Source organism: Aulonocara stuartgranti (genome assembly GCF_965226115.1).
Source record: "Aulonocara stuartgranti genome assembly, chromosome: 16".
Classification (NCBI taxonomy): domain Eukaryota; kingdom Metazoa; phylum Chordata; class Actinopteri; order Cichliformes; family Cichlidae; genus Aulonocara; species Aulonocara stuartgranti.
Window position 1 is genome coordinate 19,941,214 of NC_138952.1, and position 14,922 is coordinate 19,956,135.

The following is a 14,922-nucleotide window of genomic DNA, read 5'->3' on the forward strand; positions in this document are numbered from 1 at the left end:
GTTGCAAAGTGATAACTGTGAAACCTTAAATTACTGATCACTCATGATCTTGCTCAACACACACACATGTCACACGAGAAAAACTCCCAAATTTATGGATTATTATGTTCCTTCTGTTGTAAATCCTGATGCTCTAATCCACCGTTCACTAAAAAATCTCTATTGAAAAATGTGCCCCATTTTTCTTCCATTATTCTCAGTGGAATAACTTGGGGGAGGACCCAGAGAAGTTGAAATATAGCCTACATGTTCTATGCGACTCTTAATCAATATGTGAGATGAGTCAGGAAACTACTTTCTGTCTGTGAATGGAATTTTTCTCTTCTCACCATCGGTGTCTGGCTGTCACAGCCCACACAGGCGCTCTGTGCATGCTCTTTCTCTCTCTCCGTGTATCTCTCTCTCTCTCACACACACACACACACATTGGTAATTGTATTTTCCCTCGGTTAGACAAAGCCCTGATTCACGAAGCCCCTGCAAAATGACAGCGCACACGGAGGCAGTGCGAAGGCAGCGCTTGCAACAGGCCAGATTAGAAGGTGCCTCTGAGGTCACAAAGCGAGTTTGTGGACGCTTCTGCATCAAGGCAGCTTTTAAAAAAACCTCCCACAATGTGTGCAGAAACGCAGAGTGTGTGTCATCTTCCTCCAAAGTGATGAGAGTAACATCTGTGACGTCCGAGCATAACATTTTCTAATACATAATGAATATTAGTGAAGTGAAGAAACACAAGAAGCTTTTACATTATGTTTAAACTTGGAAACTGATCTGGAAAAATGACAAGTGAGACGGGGATTTTCAATTTAAAAAAAAAAAAAGTATTCTTGAGAGGAATATCACGGCCTTCCCGAGAGGGGGGAGGATACAATAAGTATTTGTTTAATTTTTTTTCAGCAGTATGTGCAGATTTATAATCCTAACCCACTCCATCACCCCACCGTACCACTTCACTACAGCACAACGCGCGTATCACATACTTTACACATACAAGCATGCACCTAGACTGCTTAGATTTCACATAAACGAATGACCTGAGAAACACCTTATAAACATTCACATGCAGATTCAAACACATTCTCTCCCACCAAATGCAAATAGACAACTACAGGTTTAGAAACTGTGCGATTTTAATCATTGTCTGGCAGAAGTCTGCAGCTGTGCAACAAACCTTTTGACAGGGTAAAAAAAATGCTAAGAATTGCTAAGGCATGTGGTTTTGCTAAAAATACAGATGTCTCCAAGGGGATTATACGGGAGCAGGGATCAATTAGGAGTGCAAAACTATTACATTTGAATGATTTCACTCTGGTGTTAAGCATTTTTATTCATTATAGCAAAAGAAATAACATAATCTTTTAGCTTGGTTCTATTTTGATATCTGCTTAATTAAAGCACTGTTTTAGTTACACTTCTCACATAAATCCAGATGCAGTCGGATCTGAATTTATGCTGTCTTTATACAGGTGCTGGGTTAAATACACAAACGTATATCTAATAGAAAGCATAAATAGTAAATGTTATCTTTCAGTTGACATGGCTAGCAGACTCCCTGAGTAAAAGTGTGCACAATATGTGTGTGATTATTTGCTTGGCAATGTCCACCACAACTTGGCTTGGGATTAAAAAAAAAAGCATCTGGCCACCAGGTTTGGCACAGCTGAAAGGAATGTGATGCTTTTCTAAAAATAGTCGGAAATGCACAAAGTTGAGATAAAAGGCTGAAAGGATGACAGTGAGAGTCTGAATGCATTTTTAAACACTTTTATTATTCTGTTTGTTGCATTTATTACATTAACTTTACATATGTAAATAGTCATTCGTGCATCCTTTGATTTTTTTTTCCTGTTGGACGCTACCTTGCGTTCCTATTAAAAAAATCTGAACCCACTTTCAGAATTATGATGTGTTTCTGATCACTGTGTATGCTCAAACTCCACATACAGGTAAGTACTACTTAAATGCTTTTGTAGCTTTTGAATGAAGTGCTGATCTTAAACTCTAATAACTTTCATGCTGCTCATCTGTTTACAAAGAAAATAACTGAGAGATGCAAGTCATATGCTTTGAAATGAAATATTATTTCAACAGAGAAATAACATTTTAAAAGCACCGCTTTGCACATACAAACACAGTAATACCCAGAAGCGCCATTGTAATTCATTGCTGATCATATAAGCACGCAGGTACCACTTTGATCCAGAGCAAAAATATTTAGAGGAGTGGAGTCTCTCTTTGGGTGTTTAACGTGAAGTTCTCAAGCAATTTTTCAAACCACTAACCATGACTGTAGGATGGAGGCATCGAACAAGACACGCATTCCTTTCTGGGGCACCAAAAAAGGTTTTACTGTTGCTCCCTCAGGCAATTGATTCAAGCCATCTGACCGTGGAATTCAACCTCTAACGAACACACATGGACACACACACACATGCACACACACATCAAACACAAACAGACTTTGAAACGTGTAGAAAAGTTTGTAATAGATATTACATAAACAAGGAATCAGTATGCAGCCCTTTTAGTTCATCTAATACTACCGATGGCCCCACCCAACTATCACAATACACTGAAGCGACAGGGTCTTCAGCTGAGGTACCAGAGGAAGAATAAGTATCAGCTCATAGTGACAGTTAGCTGGTTATTTAAAAGATAGGGATGGCATTTTCTTTCCTACTGTCCAAAAATCACCCAAAATGTTAGTACATCTCTGCAGTGCAGGCGTGGCTGAGCAGCGAAATCTTGGAATATTTAATATAATTTCACTGTTTTAAAATAAAATTATATATATACGTTTTTCAAAACATAAAGCGTTTACTGCCTTTAATTTCAGCATGGATACATACAAATACACATTTGGTTTCTGCTAATGCTGAATATGAAAAATATAAAATAGCAGTGCACTCTTTCTTTAAAGACCAGGTAAAAGACTCAGAGTCTAAAAGAGGAAAGTGTTTTGAGGACAGGCGATGTGCTATCAAACAAGTACTTTAATTTGCCGCACAGAGATGCTGCTGTTGGTTCAGGAATGCATGGGCATCGATTCATTCAATTACAGAGTCACACAGAGAACGACAGCGAGATCTGCTTAAGAGTTTCTCACTGACACCATGTGAGGACAGTCTGGCAGATTATATCAGAAGCAGCAGAGCAGAGTTAAGTGTTGTCCATTTGGTGCTCATAAATAGGATTGTACTGAACATCCTACAGAGGTGTGTCAGAATATCTTCCCTTTGTACCGAGATGATGATGATGATGATGATGATGATGATGATGATGATGATGATGATGAAGACGAAGATAATGCAGGGAAATAATTCTGCAAGGCTGGCTCCCAGCATATCTTCTTGTCAGCCTCTGGTCTCATTTGTTTACGATCAATCAGCTGAAAACAAAAGTACGAGGAGAGAGTAAAGAATATCTAAAAATGCATTATAAAGTATAAAAATAAAGGTTTTTCTAATATTTAACATTTACATTTCAGAAAAAAGTCTGAAACAGTTTAACTGTGGAAAGGTACTACATGCTAAAAAACACAGAGGCACGAAGTCAAAAGACAAAACGTGATTGATCATGCAGGTTTTAAAAAACATGAAATGATTATCACACTGATTTTTTACAGTATATGTAATAATATCTGGATTACAAATTATTAAATTAAATAATATAGTTTTATTGCAATCAGAGTTTTTAAAATCAAGTTCCAGGAAAATTCGTTACCATAAATCATTCCTGTCATAATAAGATGAGGTAAGTGGGAAAACTGCAGAACCTAGTCTCTGTCCAACTCTTCACTTTGTTCAGTGTATGAACTGGTTCCATCAGATCTTTCTTTGTAAAAGTCTTGTCTGTAAAGTTTTCTTTGACTTCTTTGGCTTTGGCTGATTTCCTTATTCAGTCAGAACTGCTATACTCGGACTTCCTTCTTGCACAGACGGAAAACAGCTCTTAAATTTGTCAGTAAAGTGCAGATGGAGTGCAGATACAGGACAATGAAGCAGGAATATCATACCATCGATGTTCAGTCCTAACTGTAAATATTAACTAAACTTGGAGGATGTTATGAAACCCATTTCCAGATGGAATCAATATAGAAACTTATAAAAAGTGAAATAATACAAAAAACTGAGAGAACCAGAGACTTTTAGAAGTTTCTAGTCTTGAAATTAAAAAAGTCTTTCACTCTCAGTCTTTATAGTGCATGTCATTCATTTTTGTCTACACTCTCATACTCTTTTGTTGGTTTTGTGCTTTGTGCTGCTCCTTTCACTCTTTTTGCCTCTCCACTGATCGACTGAGGCAGATACCTTCTTCTCTCTGAGCCTGGTCCTGCCAGAAGGCACTTCCAGCTACAGGGGAGTTTTTCCTCTCCACCATCACAAAGTGAATCTGCAGTTACCCCTAGGCCATGCGGTTAATGATAATATTAAATACAACTGGAATCTCAAATACTGAGTGCAGCAGCTTCAGCACCCATTTTCCCATTCATATATTCAATATTGTAAATGTAGCATTTATGTCACAAGTTGACTAAAGACAAGTGAGATACTGTTTAGAAGCAAAAGCTAGTTTCAGAGTTTACAGATTAAAAACTAACTGACAAGACAGATCAGGTAATTTTATAGATATGAATAAAACCAGTTTACAACAACATATAATATAAATTCCTGCTCCTCCAGGCTTCTAAATATTAATGTAAGTTGGTGATAACTGAGAGGCTATCGATGGGGATGTTATTATAATTAAAATGCACATGTTTACAACGCATTACAACCTATGGGTGCATAATAAGATTTGCAAAATGTGCAAGAGAATATCGTAAAAGTCACTTTGACTTGTGAATGTGTGCAGTAATGTGGAGCTGTGTGCGTAGTAATTTTGCAAATGTGTACACATATCTCCAAATCTGTATTCAGACTGAAAGAGATGATTTTTTTTTATTTTCAAAACATTTACTAATATAATTATACACACAGAAACTCAATACATATTTGCAGATTATAACACACTGACAAATCTTATTGGAATCTCACAATTAAGGTAATTACACAACTCTGGGCACAAATTTGGAACTAAATCAGTAAATATACTTGACAGTGTATGCCACAATATGGACGTGAGTGGATACTGGGAGTCATTTCACAATATCTGACCTGTGGGAAATGACTTTCTGACCATTATTTCAATATTATAACACTATTATTGAAGAACACCACACCTGGCAACTGCTTCTTCATTGTTTTTGAAGAACCCAGGCAGTTTGCCTAAACCCACAATAAGAGAAGGAGCCCCAAATATTAGATTTCCTTGACCTTCAAATGATCTCTTGGCTTTAAGAGAATTACGATGGAGTGAGTGGAGAAAGTGTAATAACTTTAAAACAATTCAAGCCAAGAGACTGTCAGTATCAAGAGCACAGTATATTAGTGCACAAGCAGTTCTTTAACGTTGAAATAAAAAATACTGTTTTACTTCCAATATTAATTTAGTTTGTTCACTGTTTCAGTCACATGTTTACAAAGGGCGGGAACCATGTGTAGCTCTGCATGTTTGATTTGGCAGACACGGAGCCCAGTTCTGACAAAGGCATTTATGTCTCCTCCCAGAATCAGAAATCAGGGCAAATGTTTTAACAAAAAGTATTTTGAAGCTTTCATTTCTTAATGATACTGCATGTTTTGTAGCATTTATGAACATAAAGCAATCTAGTTAACTTGAGGTGACCAGCTCACACCACTAGTTACATAAAACCTGTGGACAGGTGGCTAAAACGACAGGAGTGTGGACATCAACACGAGATTTTTCATATGTATTCCTGATACAACCCTCAAATAATGACAGTGAGACATTTTTGGAGTTATACAGTGGGCATACTCACCTTCTTTACGCAAAAAACACTTCCAAAGGCAGAAGCAGAGAGACAGAACTAACAGAGCTGCTACTGTAGTGACTGAGATCAGGATGGTGAGCGCCGTCCCGACTGGAAGGGAAAAATACAGAAATCTGATCAGCTGTTTTAATATCTCTATAAATAGATAAACATATAATTCTTCAATTTAATTTTGCTGTTAGTATTTCTGTGACTGTTTGTACCGAAGGGCTGTGCTAAACTGAAAAGTGCCTCTCTGCAGCTATAGACCTGCCCTGATTAAATCTCAGATTTAATTTAGTTACTGTCTGATTCCACTCTTGACCCATTAAACCAAGATAAACCACAGGTCATCAGAAAATGAAATACCTGACAATAGCACACAGTTTACATATGCCAAAGCTTCCAGACCATTAAAAAACACAACAGAGATTTTTTAACCATACTGGTGAAGAATGGGAAAACACTAATTCACTCAGCAACTTTGCTGATTCACTTAAACTGGTGATCACTCCCACTCTCATCCTTATCAGTTAACATGAGGTGCTGAGTAAACTAAGAGGCTCCCTTGACAGCCTGTTAGCTTAGCATAAACACTTGAATAAGGGAGAGTTGCATTGCTGGCATCAACAAATCATCTATGAGCATCTGTAACTTTCTATTTAAGATGCTCTGTCTTCAGTCTGCATGAAAACAGACATGTAGGTAGAGCAAATTATCATTTTATAGGTTGCTTGTGCAATATTGTCTTTAAAAAAAGGCAAAAATCATACCTTAATCCAGCACTTGAAACAGATGGCATGCATTGTGGAGTTTTTGGGGGGTTTGGGGGCTTATACAGCCATTGTTCTACAGTACCCCTGCTCATCATATCTGAGCTTTCACTTCCAAATTTCTTCCTTTGATTGAGACTTTTAAAATAGAGAGACAGTAAGGCCATTATGATAATTCTGAACATTTAGTGAATCCTAGATAGGAAGTAAGTTACTGTTTAATGTTATGTATATTTAAATATTTATAGTATCATAATTCAGGCTTCTCTGGAGAAAAATCTATCTCATACTTTACCTCCTTATTTTATGCTTTTCCCTAAATTTAAACCCCCCAACACAGCAGAAGAGATTCAGTAGTCACTGCAAATTTGCACATGGTCAGAACAGGGTGAACAATCCAAACACAGTCCTGGAGGGCTAACAGCACTCCACAATGAGCTATATTTGAATGCATTTTTAATTTTTATGGGCACCTCATATTCATGGCTCTGCTTTAATGAGTTGCAAGGCATCGTGCAGAGACTCCTGTGGTTACTGGAAGCCATGAGAAGGAGACGGTGCTGGCGAGTGGATCAGGAAGCAGGCCAGCTGTGTTATCAATCGTGGTCAAGCGAGAAAGGGCAGTGGTCTGTATGACTATCTACTAACAAGTTCCACCGCATCAGCCAAGGACACTGCCTCTGTGCTCAGCAGAGCATAATATTAATGCACAGGGTCCATGGGTTGAAAATTGAAACACTGCTCAGAAGATCCATGAGGAAGCTTAAAAAAACAATTTTGATTTGACCCTTGAGGTTTCATCTTTTAATGCAGTATCGAATTCTTGGATTTTGTGCTAAAGTATGGTATCCAGCTGACTGTAGTTTCATTTTCATGAAGGTAAGAGTGGTATTGAAATGTTCATTTCACCATGTTATGAAGTGAAGATTGCCTTTATGCAAAAAATTGAAAAGGCTAACAGACCTACATAAGATGAGGATGGGTCTGCAAGTATGGGAACTAGTGCAATGCAGTTTATGGGTGTCTTTTAGAGAACATTTAAAAACTATTTCTACTATCTTTTTCATCCTGGGTTGTAGTATTGCCTGCAGAAAGACATTTTAAGTTTGTAACATAACGTAGCTCAGGGCAAAAAAAGCTCAGCCGCTGAGATCTTCAAAGAAGAAGGATTAGTAACACTAACTTACTCTTAGTGTTCATTGATACAGCAATTGGTGACTCAAGCCCTTTGTGGTGCACCAAGCATTTGACCGACACGTCTTTAAGCAACCCAGACTGGACAGTCAGCGTACTGATCACTAGAGTGGTCCCATCATCTTGCGGTAGCTGCTTTGTCACAGGTGGGTGCATGGTGCGGTTGTCTCTCTCCACATTCCACACAATCTCTGCCGGCGGCCTTGAAACAGAGGTGCAGTTTGCCTCGATCACCCCTGGAGAAGTGGTTTTGTAGCTCACCTGAGGTTTTGGCAGCACTGCGAATAATAAATTTACACAAATCCAAGTTTATTGCAATAAACCTTTCTGTTGCTTCAATAAAAATAAAAGCAGTCAGTGAAATATGAAAAGCATGCTGTGGTAAATCAATCATGTGTCAGATTACTTTAATCTATAAATTGGTCCATTGTTTTAGTTTCCATCATCTAAGTGTGCTAATTTAAATTTCTAAAATCATATCTAATAAAACCCTTAAAGCCTTTCGGTTCGTTCAGCTAAGATATGCGAATTCCTGCACTCCTTAGATCCATAAGTAAATATCTGGCTGTTTTCAATTCTCTGTTCTCTGGGCTGAGAAAGGAATGTGATACACTGGAACTCAGAACATTTCTGTTGGCAAGAAAACATTTAGCCACAGATATCTGGCATTCAGAGTTTCAGCAATTTCTGCAAATTCTACGTGATAAACTTCACCCATCAACAGCCTTAGAGGGTGGTTCAAATCTGAGATCAATCTGACAACAATCCAAACCATAATAATGCCTTCGTGTTGCATAGCTTGGAATGACTGTGGCTTTTATTTAAAATGTAATGCTCGTGTGTCCTAAACAGCAAATGTATTACGAGGAAGTACATTTTTGTCCCCGTTCATTACTATGTAGTTACCTATTACAATGGCACAAATATATATACGTAAAAACAATCAAAGTATTGTAATTGCTTTTTCCCTCATGGTGGCGATTACTTTTGAGATTTGTAGTAAGTTAAGAGATTTATATATTACCTAATGTATACTGTGCCAAGCCTGGTGTTACAACTTAAATAAACCACAAACTGTGACATATAAAAGCTGAAAATGTATAATTTCATGCAGAAATTTAATGCAGCCGTGAAGATGTGAACTCAGTGACCGCTTCACTTGTAGTATGAAAAATCTTCTTTAGAGCTTTTAAATCACGTTACACATTTCTCCATTCCATGTTTTTCACACTCTAGTTTAACTAACCCTGCTGGTCTGCTTTCAGGAGGATAACGCACAAAGATTAAATCATTTTTTTAACATGGCAGTGAGTTCGCTGTACTAAAAAGGCCTCCACAGTCACCAGATTTCAATCCAAAAAAGCAGCACTGAGATTTGGTGGAACAGGAGATTCACATCATGGATGTTCAAATGACGAATCTGCAGCAACTGTGTGATACCGCCATGTCAATATGGACCTTAATCTTAGAGAAATGATTACAGCACCTTGTTAAATATATACCAGGAAGAATTACCATGAAGTCAGATCTAAAGGCAAAGGGAGTCTGGCCTAGTACCATGTTTTTTATTAATGTAATTAAGAATACTTGTAATAGCAAAGATAATGTAAATGTGTCTGCATGGGCTATAATTGCTGTTGAACAGTATTTCTGAAAGTGGGAGAAAAGAAGGGCGCATTATGTCACACCCAAAGTGGAATGAAGTTAGAAGCCTGTTGGCAACAATAAGCATTAAGAATAAAACATGAATGCTAATCATGCTTCAGCACCCAGAACGCCTACTGTCCTGTACAGTTCAGTTTCAGACAAAAGCACGTGTGTTTCTTGAGATAATTGTGAGAGCAAGGGAATGGGAGAAAAGTGGAAAAGCAAATGAGCATAAAGAGAGAGAGAGAAACAAAGCACAGAGGGAATCACTGTCTGCCGCAAACACTGACAGAGTCATGCATCAGGACCTCGTTCCCTGCCTCCATCGTTCTTCCGAATGGTCCATTCTTTGCACGGACACACTCCTGTTCTGTTCTGAGTTTGTGTGTTAACAACAGTCTACTCTTGTGATATCATAAAATTGTGCATAGGGCAAAATCTGGGAGAAAAGATGCACATTCCTATCTGAATCCCAGGGGGTACCTGTCTATCCTGCCAAAAATGTCCAAGTTAAATCGTCTCCTAGTTGCACTAAAGCCTGCCTGCTTTATTTTTCTCTCGGCTTTTAGCTCCAACTATTTTCTTCGTTCCATGCGAAAGTGACACTATTTTACAAAAACACAGCCTCAAAAAACTGAAGACTTTTGAAGTATCAGCCGCACTAACAACAAATAAAATCATAGCTCTGTGGGAGGTAGGGAACCTTGATTAGGTCCGCTGGCCCAGAGCAAACTATGTCAATTTGATGTACTGCTTTGGAAATTTGGCGTGAAATTCTGGGCGTAATTTGGTTCAGCGTGCCTCGATTAAGACTCCTAATGACTTTATTGGTCGCCTGACATTTCAACTAGTGCCACCAACAAGCCAAATCTTCCACTTGTCCAGGGCTTAATTTAATCTCAGAACAGCTCAATCACTTCCAGTTAAATTCTAGGGCCAAAGGGTAGGTTTAAGCATTTTACAAAGCAAATATGAGACTGTAATAGTCTGAATTAACTAAATCAAGTGAGTATCTTACCAATCACAGTTAAATGATACTTTAGCGGAGCTGTGATGTACAGTGCCGTGCCTGGAGAGAACCAAACACAGCAAAACAGCACAGACGCCTAATGTAACTGCAGAGCACGGTGGTGCAGGGGTGATGATTTGGGCTGAGCACCTTGTAGTCATTAAGTTGACCACAAACTACTCTGTATGCCAAAGTAATCTTCAATCAAATGTGAGACCATCTGTCTAAAAACTAACGCTTGGTAAGGCTGGACAATGATGTGAGAATCTGATAAATTCATATTATTGCTCGTAAAGATGGCGCTACGAGTTCTTATCAATTAGTTTTGCACAGAATCATGTGAAAATTTTCTTTTTTGCATGACAAAACAATAATGCAAATTCACCAGCAGTGTTTATTACCTTTGTGCAGAAACAGGCTAGATGTTTCTGTTTACATTTTATCTGGTGAGCTAGCTACAAAATTAGCATTTAACTAATTTTGTAAGATAACTTTGCAAATATTACACAGACTTGCTTATTTTTTGCATATTGTTAAAAAATTATGTTTTCAACAGTACAGAGACTGTTCTTTTACTCCCTCTGATTTGTGCTAACTAGGCACTTGGTGTGAGCAGATTACACAATTAATGACTATAGGAATTAGCAATTTTATTTTATTTTCAAAACTTTATTTTAAGAAACTTTTAAACTGTGCTTCATTTCTGATTTATGGTAAGTTTATTGTACATAAGATGTCTCAGGGTTTGTACAAATACTGAGTTCTTGTGTGGATTATCCTTTTACAATACTGAACCACAACAGCATCACCAGTAATAGCCCACTGTGAAAACAGGTGTTTACCGTAGGTGGAGAGACAAACTGTGGAGGTCTTCAGCCCATCAGAACGTGTTTCATAGATGCAAGTGTAACAGCCTTCGTCCTGGATGGCAACAGGCTGGATGGTAAGCTGACTGTCAGACAGGGAGGAAGTGAGCCAGACTCTCCCCTGGTAGGGTGGCTCGATCATGGGGTCGCTCCGTTTTGCAAAGGAGGCTACATCCGTGGATTCTCCTTGAGCAGAAATGTGCCTCCACATTATCTGTTGAACTTTTTCTGGCAAACCATAGGAGCATAAAAGGGAAACCTTTTTGCCGCTAACTGCTGTTTTGTTACCATCAACGGTGACTTGAGCTGGAGATTTAAAAAGAGAAAAAAACACTAGTCAGTGAAAGAATGATGGATGAGAAGATAAGATAAAGAAAAGAAAAAGGCAGATAAAGGGTGCAAACAGGACAATGTTAATATTCAGAAATATGAGACGCCCAAACAGAAACCAGTCACTGGAATCCACACCAGCTGTTTTTGGTTAGAGCCCTCCTCCCACTGCTCCACGGCTCTTTATTAACATGACTGGCTGAGTTTCAACATACTCATCAACTCTTGTTCAGAGGTGAGCAGTGGTTAGGGACATCAGTATTCACATATTTTCAGTGTTAACGGTCGGGTGCAAAGGGCAGGCATCCAAAATCAGTTAAGAAATGGTGCACCACTGAGGACAGAAATGATGGAAACTCCATTCAGCTGACTGGCTTTTATGATTCTCGTGTGGCGTCTCAATTTCAATCTTTGTTATTTCTCAAATATACCAGCAGCTATTGTAGCACATCTCACATTTTCTCATTCAAAAACAGACGACACTGATGATACTAATGGTGTATCAACCAGTTGACAGGCCATTTTACTTCCGCTTCAGAACAATTGAGCTCTTCAGTTTGACCCTGTGAATGACATCTGCCTCCTTCCTTGTGTCAAGGGGATCATTACTCAAACTGGCTTCCAGAGCAGGTCTTCCCAACTAGTTCGCAGCCATTCTTACTATGCCATAGAAGATTTTCACTGTGGTTTAAATACAAGAGACCTGCATGTTTAGTGTGCTTTTGTTTGAAAAAAAAAAAGACATTTTGAACTTTCACCCATGCAAAGCCTGTAGGTCAGCTTGCATTACAATTCATTCATTTTTCGTTCAGTTATGGCTGTGCAGACTGATACTCACTTTACATTCAGTGCAATAACAGCATCATATAAACTTTTATTTTTAGCCATTTTATGGAGCAGAAGACATTACGTTGATTACAGGAATCTGAGAAGAATGCACTGAAGTCCACCAGAGGTCTCTGAACTGAGCCAGAAACACTGCTGTAAAGGATCAGTACCTTAATCCATACAGGCAAGCTACTCATTCTGTCCTGTAACAGATTGGTACAGCTTCAGAAATGTGTACAAGCACACAGGATTTACCTAAACTATAACATACTGCTGTTGCACCAAGATCATTAATGTTAATCTGTTATCATTAATGGGCTTACTCACAAGTCACTGTGAGACACGTCGATCCCTGCTTTGAACCAGTAGGGTGCAGGTCAAATATGCAAGTGTAGCAGCCTTCATCACGGAAGCCCACCCTGCGAATGATGATAGACGAGGTGTCCTTCGCAGACGACGGGGCGAGTTCCACATGCTGCTGTCCGCTCACACTCTCCCTGTTGCCAGGCTGGTAGGTCAGCAGGGTCTTGTTCTGGACATCTAGCCAACGCACCTGTCTCAGGGATTCACCTCGCTCCTTTGAAAGACTGCAGGTCAGAGTGAAAGGCTTCTCCACCGGTGCTTCCAGATGCTGGGTTGCTGTTACTCTAGCTGGAACAACCACCAGAGAAAATCATAAGCTGATGTACAGAACATCCTCACTTTAGCTTTTTCCTTATGCTATAAGTGTGGTTTGGCACACTCACCTTGTAGGCGTCCTGCCATAAGCAAGAGTGAACACAGCTGCAGACAGGAGGCCTGGATCATCATCTTCTTCACTGCTCATTCAACAGAGAGAAAACGAGAGTTACTGAGATTTAACAAATGATTATAGTCTGCTCCTGTGTGAATATACCCTCTCTTATAATTAAAAAAAAAAGAAGATGATCCAGTGATGCAGAATGAAGGCTGAAAAGGCAAACTCACTTTATCTTACTCAGAAAGCCAGTTAAACTGCTGTATTCAACAATGTACATTTTTTTACAGAGATTTTACTCCATAAAGCATTTAGTGCAGTTCAAAATATTTCTATACATCTATAAATTAAGTGCGCAAAGACTTTCAGATGATACCCTGAGTAAGTCGCAAAGTTATCACAGTAGAGATGATTAAACCGATTCAGGGTTGGATTTAAGCCTAACGGCTCAAACTCCAAATTAAATACAACTGTAGATAATTGCACGTCAAAGAAATTAGTGATTATAAGTGTTGTACTACTTTGCTGAAATCAGATCACCTGTTGTTAACCAAGTGAATGAAACAAAATTCCTTTAAAAGATTAATAAATCAAAAGCCCTATCATATACAAATTATAGACCCATGAGACTAAATCACTCACCTTTGTATGCCAAAAAGCCAAGCAGTTTAAAATCTTCTACCTCTGCAACATCTCGCTCATCCTTATGATTTGTCAGTCTCGGGAAACTTCACTCTAGAAAAGGATAGAGACCGTTTTTACTCATCCAACTCTTTTCCACTGTGCGCACATCAAACTCCGCCGTGAACACCAGCCGGCCAACAACGGACTGCGGTGAGGCGCCCACAACAGGCTGAACCACATAGCTCATGTTTTGCGCTCACAACGCCCTCTGGAGGGACTTTGTGTGCATTTCTGGTTTCACAAAGCCTGCAATCAACCATGGATTGCAGGACGCAGCTGACAAGTGTTTCATTTTGATGTCAAGTACACATTATAATAAATTAGAAGTTTGAGTAAAACATATTAATTTAAGGCTTTCATTGGAACTTTGGGTAAAACCTCATAGGATGACATCAGAAAACATAACAATTTTTCAAACTACTCCAAGGCTGAGACGAGTGAATGTAATACAAATACTAAATACATAAATCTTATTCATTAAACTGCTTCCTTTAGGGGCCTCCAGTGTCCTCCATCTCACCCTATCCCGAAGATCCTCCTGTGTCGCATCCCTCTGCATGTCCTCCTTCAAAACTTCTATTGACTTCGCTGAGATCTTCTTCTTCGTCTCCTGCCTGTCAACTCCATCTACAGTTAGCATACTTTTCCCAGTATTTCCACTATCCCTCCACTGCACACGTCCAACCCAAAACCATCCCAGTCTTGCCTCTCTAAATTTGTCCCCAGGTATTAAAAAGTGAATGAATGATTAAATAAATGATATTTATAAATAATTCGCATTGAAGTAAAATAAAGTAAGAAGTGCGTTTTTGTTGCGCTTATTTTTTTACGTCTACGTTTTTACATATGGAAAAAACAACAATTGTAAAATAAATTACATTTCTGATAAATGTATATAATATAGCCACGTTCACGGTTTGCTACAAAATGAAAACCATACTTTCTGGCGAAATTTATTTTTTGTTTTTGACGTCATAACTGTG

At 38.7% G+C, this 14,922-nt stretch overlaps 1 protein-coding gene across 1 annotated transcript; it reads right to left on the bottom strand.

Annotated features, from left to right (window-relative positions):
- Window positions 1–1,748: 1,748 nt before the first annotated feature.
- Window positions 1,749–14,082, bottom strand: LOC309691428 (OX-2 membrane glycoprotein). The gene is made up of 7 exons (XM_082509070.1): window positions 13,898–14,082; window positions 13,266–13,337; window positions 12,847–13,170; window positions 11,338–11,667; window positions 7,833–8,117; window positions 5,882–5,983; window positions 1,749–3,388 (listed from the first exon to the last, which is right to left on the bottom strand). Exons 2-7 carry the CDS (start codon window positions 13,327–13,329, stop codon window positions 3,381–3,383), a joined length of 1,113 nt encoding a protein of 370 aa, XP_082365196.1. The 5' UTR covers window positions 13,330–13,337; window positions 13,898–14,082; the 3' UTR covers window positions 1,749–3,380.
- Window positions 14,083–14,922: the final 840 nt, after the last annotated feature.